General features: G+C 42.2%; 1 protein-coding gene across 1 annotated transcript; it reads right to left on the bottom strand.

The window, feature by feature from the left end:
- Window positions 1–219: 219 nt before the first annotated feature.
- Window positions 220–1,536, bottom strand: LOC122723680. Its single transcript, XM_043956777.1, has one exon. The coding sequence runs from the start codon at window positions 1,534–1,536 to the stop codon at window positions 220–222; it is 1,317 nt and encodes a 438-aa protein (XP_043812712.1).
- Between the last annotated feature and the right edge of the window lie 8,138 nt (window positions 1,537–9,674).

The raw sequence follows: 9,674 nt of genomic DNA, 5'->3' as shown, positions 1-9,674 counted from the left end.
GACTTTCGCTTAAACATAACATAACATATCCAACTGTGCCAGGGGCGTAGTGCAGGCCACACCTAGTCTTTCTCTTACTCTGTGCCAGGAGCGTAGTGCATGCCACACCTGGTCTTACATATCGTATTATAACATATCATATCATCTCGAGGGCTAGTGGGTCATCCAATATCCATCCACATCAACAACACATTATGCAATGTATCATATTCGTGAATTCTAATGCAAGACATACTTCAAGTGTGTGGGAAGAGCCTTTAGCTCAATCTCCGGTGCCTGAAGAATTGAAGGGAGAAGTTTGTGGTGAGAGTTGGGTATTGAAAGTAAATTAGAGGTACTTACCTTCTGGTCTGATGTATCCAATGAGTGGATGGTCTCTATGATCTCTTCATCAAACTGGGTTGTGCACTCGTTAAGGTAATCTAATGTCAAGTTTTCGATTAGAACTACCTCCAACTTGTCTTCCTTGCTTAGTTCAAATGCTTCTTGAGCGAGAGGTTCGACTACATCTATGCTACAAACAGAAAAGTTTTCATCAGGATACTTCATTGCATCATAGACATTAAACTTTACCTCTTCTCCATCAAACTCCATTGTGAGCGTGCCTTCATGCACATCAATCTTCGTTCTGGCTGTACTAAGGAATGGTCTTCCTAGCAACAAATCTGTAGAGTTGGATGAATTATCGTCCTCCATGTCTAGGACGAAGAAGTCGGCTGGGAAGATTAATTTTCCCACTTGGACCAAAACATCTTCCAATACGCCCTTAGGATAGACTATTGATCTATCGGCAAGTTGAAGTGTGATTCCTGTTTGTTTTAATGGGCCTGCATCCAAAGACAAATAAACTGATAGAGGCATGACATTTATGGAAGCTCCTAAGTCACACATTGCCTTTTTTACTTCAAGGTTTCCTACTTTACATGATATAGCAAACATGCCTTTGTCTTTACATTTTGGTGCAATTTTTCTTTGGAGTACAGCTGACACATTCTCCCATACTTTAATCTTTTCGTGCCCATACAATTTTCTTTTATTAGTGCAAAGGTCTTTTAGAAATTTCGCGTACCTGGGTATTTGTTTTATGGTCTCAATAAGGGGTATGTTTACCTGGACCTTGCGAAAGATCTCTAAGATCTCTTTCTCTTCCTTTTCCCTCTTTGTTTGTGCAAGTCTTTCCGGAAAAGGTGGACGAATTACCTGCATCGGAGTTTGTTCTTCCTCAGATTCCTGGAGTTGTTTCTCTTCTGGAATCTCTATTTCTGCTTCTATCTTCTGGTCTGCTGTACTACCTTGGGCAAGCCTCTTCTGGCTGGCAGACTCCAACTCCTTCCCACTTCGCAAGGTAATTGCACTTGCGTTCTGTTTTGGATTTGGCACAGTTTGGGAGGGCAGTTTCCCTTGTGATTCTAGCTTGCTTACTGATGTAGCAAGTTGGCTCATTTGATTCTCCAAATTCTGAATGCTTGACTTTGTTTCCTGTTGAAAAGCAAGAGTGCTATTAGCAAGGGATTGAACAATGTCTTCTAGAGACATACCTGATTTTGTAGCTTGATAGTTGGTCCTTGGTTGGTAGTTCTGCTGTCTATTCCCATAGCTGAGGTTTGGATGATCTCTCCACCCGGGTTGTAAGTGCTTGAAAACGTGTCATACTTCCTTTGTTATTCATTGAACCCTCCAATAGCATTTACCTATTGCTCTCCTTCCTGAAGGATATGACACATATCTGTGGGATGGTTGGCTTGTTTGCAAATGCCACAAGTTCATGCATTATTCCCTGTAGCCAATTGTTGAATTGCAGCTGTTAATTGTGAAATTTTAGAATCTAAAGATGCAATACTTACTTCATTGGCATTTCTTGAAATGTCCTCTTCTTGGCCATACTGTCTAGAGTTGGCAGCTAATTTGGAGATTAAAGTTTTACCTTCTTCAGGTTCCATTTCTGCAATGGCTTCTCCACTAGCAGCATCTATTATTCTTCGTTCTAATGGCAAAAGTCCTTCGTAAAAGTGAAGATTAAGTTGTTTTGGAGTGATTCCATGTTTTGGACAACTTGCAATTAATTTCTTATACCTTTCCCAATATTCATGTAAAATTTCATTTTTTCTTTGTTTAATTCCACTTATTTCCTTTCTTATTGATGATGCTTTGGTCGTTGGAAAAAATCTTTCTAAGAATAAGTCTCTAATTTGCACCCAAGTGGTGATTGATCCTGGGGGCAAATAGTAGAGCCAATCCTTAGCAGATTCAATTAAAGTGAAAGGGAAAGCTACCAACCTTATTTGTTCGTCAGTTATACCTTGTGGTCTCATACTTGAACAAACCACATAAAACTCCTTTAGATGACGATGGGGGTCTTCATTTTCCAAACCTTGGAATTTTGGTAACATATGAATCATACATGTTCTCAATTCCAATGGTGCATTCAGTATTGGGTATGTGATGCAAAGAGGTTGCTCTTCAGCGGCAGCAGCTGCAGCCATATTGTCTCTTTGGTTTGTGTCAATTGGAGGCTCAGTTGGTGTTGAAGATGAGGTCTCTTCGGTGCGCAAAGGAGATCGGGCAGATGGTTGGGAGGCTCCCGAATTGGCCTGTTTTTGCAACTTGGTTGCTTTTCTCAACCTTTTTGCAGTCTTCTCGATTTCTGGATCAAACTGAATTCTGCTATTCTCAGATCTGGTCATAAAAACAAAAATAAATTGTTAGAGGTCCCCGGCAACGGCGCCAAAATTTGACGGGTGTCGAATCCGTCAATTTAAAATTTACTTCCCTTCTCTTGATTGTTAAGAACTTGAAGATAGGGTGAGTGAGTATCGATCCCACAGAGACCTTAAATCTGTTTAATTTAAATGACCAAATTGAAATAGAGAAATAGTTTAATGAAAAAGTGAGAAGAAGAGATTTTTCTTTTCTATGAAAATGGTTGTACCTTGGGCAAGCCAATAAAAATAAAATTAAGAGAAAAATAAATAAATGAATAATGTAATTGAAAATTTAGAAACAACTAATTAATAAAAACTTTCAGCTGAAGGCAATCAAATTGAGGTATTTTGCAGTTGATCATTGATAAAAAAAAATAATTCATTTTATTATCTATTGTTTGGTTATAGTGGTCAAACACGCGAATCCCACCAATTCTTCCTTATGAATAAATTAATCCGCTTCGCGCTTAAATTAATTCCTAGTTAACTAACAATCCCAACACGCGTGTAGATTTAATTAGTCAACTGCATTAAAAGAGAAGAACCCAAACTTGATCAATAAAAACACGCGTTTTATTTAAATCAAATCTATTAATTTCTTAATATAAACTAATATTTTAATTGCTACTTATTATTAACCCAATTAAACAATTACGGATTTAATTAGATTAATTAGCAATATGTTGTCTTCTCAAGAGATTCAATGGGCCCCTTGAATTCTCAAGAAAACAACAATGGAGGTGGTGTTCCTCGAATTCAGAAATTAAAAGAAAATAGAAATAAGATGAAGAGAATTAAAGTGCATAACCTCACAACTTGAACAAACCTCAAATTAATTTAACCTTCAACTGAAAAATAAATGTTTAGCGACTCATGGCCATAATAAAATTATAACAACTAAACAAAAGAAGAAGAAAAAGAAAAATGGAGGAGAGAGTGGGGGCAGCAAGAGAGGAAATGAGAGTGAGAGGTAGAATCTGTTCCCCTAGGTTGAATGCTAGGAGCCTTTATATAGGCACAAAAAGATAAAACTTAATAATTAAAATAAAATCTATTATTCCTATCTTATCTCTATCCTAATCTTATCTCTATCCTCATCTGATTGAGTTTGTTTCAACTTGACCCATTTGAATCTGATCTTATCATTGCTTAGGTGGCAAAATCTATCTTTATCTTCCCATCGATTGTAGCTTCCCAGTATAAAAATCCTTTAATTTTCTGCCTTTTTTTCTTCATTTTCTCAACTTCTGCTCACTAACCTGTTCAAAATCAAATTCAAATTAAAATTTAAATATTTATATCAAAATTACAGAAAAATCAAGAAATTAAATGAGGAAAAAAAATGTGAATTTTGCAACTCATCAATTTACATCATGTCCACTACTCTATTACATACATACAACCATGCAGAACTGTACCCTTTACTCTTGCTGAGTCTGACTTTCCTTAGCTACCTCGAAACCTGCAAAACTGGGGTTAAGGGAGAGGGATGAGCTACTATAGCCCAGTGAGTAGGAACAATAAAACAGTTCATTAATTACATGCTATCATGAAATGCGTCACATCACAAACATATCATCTCACGGATGAACTTGTCACCAATAGCCCTCTACTATATACTTAACTGTGCTAGGGAGGCGGAGCCATCACCTAGACTTATATATCCAACTGTGCTAGGGAGGTAGAACCATCACCTAGACTTCTCTGTACTATATCATAACATATCCAACTGTGCTAGGGAGGCGGAGCCATCACCTAGACTTCTCTGTATTATCTGTCTGACTATCTTATAGTACCAGGAGCGACCTGGACTATCCAGGTGCGACCTGGTATGGCTATCTCATGCCATATCTCATCATAGTATCTCATCTTATATCAAGGGCTACGGATCATCCAACATTCATCCACACGAATAACATCTTATGCAATGCATCATATACGTGAATTCTAATGTAACACAACCTAATACATAACATGGCAATTTATGATGCATGGATCATGCTAAAAACGTGTCATTTCTCAAATTTAAACATTAAGTTAGTTCCACTCACCTGTAGCCACTGCTTGGCTAACTCTGGGCCACCTTTAACTCTGAAGTAGCTACTACTGCTAAACACCTCGGTTCCTTGGGTCCAATCCTACAATGGAGGACTCAAATGAGGTACCAAACATACTCTATACAACTGATAAACAACTCTTAAACAATTCTCCAAAAACCCCCTAAAATATCCTAGAAAAATCATAGAATTCATGCAAAGGAAGGCTGAACAGGACACCTTCGGCGGCACCTTCGGCGGCCGAATGCTCCCTCCAGAGCCGAACCTCATACATGTTCGGCGGCACCTTCGGCGGCCGAATGTGCATGATAGATCCGAAAGTCCAATCCTTCGGGGGCAACCTTTGACAGCCGAAACTACCTCCACAAGGGGTTCGGCGGCCGAACATACCTTCGACTGCCGAACCTGAGTTCGTCCAGAACTCAGTTTCGTGCACAGCCAAACTCCTCAATCCCTTCCACCTCTCAAAACTTGCATACTTCAACTCCTCAACACACATATACTCAAGTATATGCACAAAGGGGTCCAAAACTACCTAAAACCCCAACACAACCACATAGCTTAACACATAAACATGCTTTCATGCATAAACCATAAAAATCATACTTTTACCCTATTCATACATAAACTCCCTTTTCCCTTCACAAAACTCAAATAAAACATCCTAAAAACTAAGGATCTCCACTTACCTCTTGAAGAACAAAGGCTGGTGTGATCCAAACTCAAAACTATGGAGATTCTAAGCTCCAAACTCTCCAAAACTTTGCTCAAAGTACAAAACCTTCAAAACAAGGATAAAACTCACTTAACTTTGAAAGATTTAATTAAAAACCATGAAAACCATCCAAGGGGATCAAGAACTCACCTCTGGCCGTGAAAGGAAGCAAAACTGATCCATTTCACCGACTGAGGACCCTTTATAGGCGACTGACCGCCTCAGCTTCGGCAGCCGAAACTGCATGCAAAACTATGCAACGTTCGGCGCCCGAACATGAACTTCGGGGGCCGAATCTAAGGCACTTTCGGCGGCCGAACTTTACCTTCGGCGGCCGAACCTGCATTCTATCTCCTTGGTCATTTCTCTTTAAAACTCAATCCTAACTCATTTTAAAACCTTTTAAAACTTAAAAACATTTAAGAAAACCTTTCTCTTACCCTTCTAGAACCTCTGACACCCTCGAATCCCACCGGACGGTAAGAATTCCGATGCTTGATCTAGCCGGGTATTACAAAAAACCCCTGACATCCCCTTCTAAGCAACCTACGAGCCTGAAGAGCTGATATCAGACCTCTAGGTGTACCCCTCTTGTCTCCTCTGAAGACGACCTCTGACCCGTCTTGATCTCTGAACCTGACTACCTTGTCCCTGCAGTCCAAGGTAGCACCATGGGTAGATAGCCAATCCATCCCTAGAATGACGTCAAAATCTGTCAAATCTAGAACCACAAGGTCGGCAGAAAGGCATCTTCCCTCAACAAAAACTGGACTACATTGGCAGACTGATTCTGCCACTGACGGGTCACACTTGGGTCCACTGACCCATAGGGGACACTCTAACCCAGAGACCATCAACCCTAACCTCTCAACAGCTCTCGGAGCAATAAAAGAATGAGATGCACCCGGGTCTATTAATGCATACACATCAGAACACCCAATGATGAGATTACCTGACACCACGGTGTTGGATGTGTTAGCCTCCTGCTGTGTCATGGTGAAGATCCGTGCTGGAGCTGATGGACCTTCACCTCTATAACCCGCTGAAGAAGAGGCTGCCCCTCTCCCTCTACCTCTGCCACTGGCCTGTGTCGCGGCTGGAGCTACTGGCTGTGCCACACTACCTGAAGCTGCCTGCTGGGACTGTGCCATAGGAGCTGCTCTAGGACACTCCCGTGACATATGTCCCTCCTGCCCACACCTGTAGCAGGCTGTCGTCCCAAACCGGCATACTCCCTTGTGTGGCCTACCACACCTCGCACAAACAGCACTGTCTGCACCTGAGCTTGAGCCGCTTCCTAAACCCATACCTGACTTGATCTTGTTCCAGAACTTGTTCTTCTTTGGCTTTTTGGTGGTACTGCTCCACCTCTTACTACCTGAAGCTGATGAACTCACAGAAGAGGGATCTAACTTTTCCCTTGATGATAGCACTAGCCTCCATTCTCCGAGCCATATCCACTATGGCATGGAAACTCTCCCTCTCTGCTGACTGGATCAAGGAGGAATACCTGAAATGGAGCCTCATGATATACCTCCTTGACTTTTTCTGATCTGTGTCCAGATTTTGCCCTGCAAACGGCAGTAGCTCCAAGAATCTGTCTGTGTACTCATCTACATTCATATCTTCTGTCTGTCTCAACTGTTCAAACTCTACCATCTTCATCTCCTTAGAGCTTTCAGGGAAAGCCCATCCTGCAAACTCATTTGCAAACTCTTCCCAGGACATACTGTCCACCCTCGGGTTCACATAATTTTTAAACCATTCACGGGCCTTCTTGCATTTCAGTGTGAACCCAGCCATTTGAATGGCTCTACTATCATCAGCTCCTATCTCATCTGTAATCATCCTGACCCTTCCAAGGTACTCAAAAGGATCATCGCCTGTTTCATACTGGGGAGCACCCAGCTTCATGTAATCGATCATCTTGACCTTGCTCCCTCCAGATGAGCTAGGTTTAGGTGTTTGGGTGTCTGGGACAGCAGGTTCTGGTGGTGGTGGAGGAAGTGCAACATTCCCTGGGTTAGGGTTTGTTGTACCTGGATAGTAAGATGGAGGTGGATACATGGGATACTGGGAGTATGGTGGGTAGAAAGGTGGGTATGGCATGTGTGTGGGATAAGGGTTAAAGCTAGGGTAATCCGATGTACCTCCCATCGAATACCCGAGATTTTGTGAAAAGGGTGGGTATTGGGGTGGCTGAGCAAACCCCGAGGCCTGAGTGCCTCCCTGTGACTCTCCCATGCCCTCTTCTGATATACTCATTCCCAGACTGCCATCCCTCCTCTGATCCACATCCATCTCATCTCTCACATCATCTGACATTCCTCCCTGAATTGTTCCCCTCACTGATCTGCTTCTACCCAGATCCATAGACCTTCTAGGGTCTCTTACTGCTCTTTCTCTGCTGGACCTACTTGACATTGCCCTAGGCAATGCTGAAGGACGGGCATCAGTGCCCTCGTCCTGAGGTGGTACTCCAGTCAATTGTGCAGATCGACGAGTTCCTCTCATCCTGTTTTCTGAAAAACAGCACACATCACATAGAACATTAGCATCATATGGTTCATGTGGAAACACATGAACCTGCATCACATACATAGCATACATATCATAGCGTTAATGCACATGCATATCATGATGGCATTTCACATCATCATACTAGACAGGACTCAACATCCTATCCTAGTGGACATGATCTTTCCTATTGTGCTTGACCTTCTATAACCTCTATGAGCCCGACACTCTAGGTCCGACCATATGAACCTAGGGCTCTGATACTACTCTGTAACGACCCGGAAACCGGACCGCTACCGGCGCTAGGATCCAGATCGGCATAAGGCTGCCGGGACCCGTAGCAAGCCTAACATACATCCTGTATACCTGTTTAATCCCATACATGATCATACATATACATAAAACTGTGAACTTTTTCTTTCCTTTACCAAGCTTAACCTGTGCATGCACATAACCATAAGCATAAACCACACACTGGAGCCCTCATCAAATGCTCCAATGGGGTATTATAATAATACATTAAGCTTGGTCTGACATAAACATTATAAAAACATAGATCATGTATACAGAAGGGATAACTATACGTATAGGGTCAAGCACATATCTAATCCTCAATAACATTACATAATACATATGGCTGTACTAAACTTTACATCACATTATATTCATGTCTACTCTAACTATTACATAAACATGACTGCTTACTCTTCTTGACTTCCTGATCTAGCCCGTACCTACAAACCTGAGGGTTAAAGGAGAGGGGTGGGCTAAAAAGCCCAGTGAGCAGAATAGCAAAAACATTATCTTTAATTACATGCTTTCGTGAAATGCAACACATCACAAACATATCACATCACAGATGGCATTGTCACCAATAGTCCTCATAACATTCCAATGTGCCAGGGGCGTAGAATGGGCCTCACTGGTCTTTCTCTTACTCTGTGCCAGGGGAGTAGAATGGGCCTCACTGGTCTTCCGTACCGTAACATCATCATATCATAACATACGAGGACTAGAGGATCATCCAATAACCAATCCACATCAACATCATATTATGCAATGCAACATATTCGTGAATTCTAATGCAAACAACCTACTATATCTCATGGCATTCATGATGCATGAATCATGCTCAAAAGTTCATATTCCATTAATTTAAAACATAAGGTTTATTCTACTCACCTCTGGCTGACTCTGGAAAGACTCTGGAAAGACTCTGAAGTAGCTGTCTCACTGCTGGGGTCCTCGGTTCCTCGGGTCTGAACCTACACAGGTGGACTCCAATGAGGGACCAAACATACATAAACATGACTCTAAAATACTCCCCAAAAACCCCCTAAAACACCTCAAAACAATCATAGAAAACATGCAAGAAATGGCTGAACAGGGCACTTTCGGCGGCAGGTTCAGCGGCCGAAAGTCCCTCCAGAGCCGAAAGCCATGCACCTTCGGCGGCACCTTCGGCGGCCGAAAGTGCTGGACAGAGACGAAACTCATGCAGGTTCGGGGGCACCTTCGGCGGCCGAAACTCCTTTCCAGAGCCGAAAGTCCAACTTTCGGTGGCAGGGTTCGGCAGCCGAAACAAGCCACCACAGGTAGGTTCGGCGGCCGAAAGTCCCTTCGGCTGCTGAACCTGAGTTTCTCCCAAGTGGCAGAAACTCGGCTCTCATGCACATTTCACCT

Source organism: Manihot esculenta, chromosome 5 (genome assembly GCF_001659605.2).
Source record: "Manihot esculenta cultivar AM560-2 chromosome 5, M.esculenta_v8, whole genome shotgun sequence".
Lineage (NCBI taxonomy): Eukaryota > Viridiplantae > Streptophyta > Magnoliopsida > Malpighiales > Euphorbiaceae > Manihot > Manihot esculenta.
The sequence above is the reverse complement of the archived record's forward strand: the minus strand, read 5'-3'. Positions and strand labels throughout refer to the sequence as shown.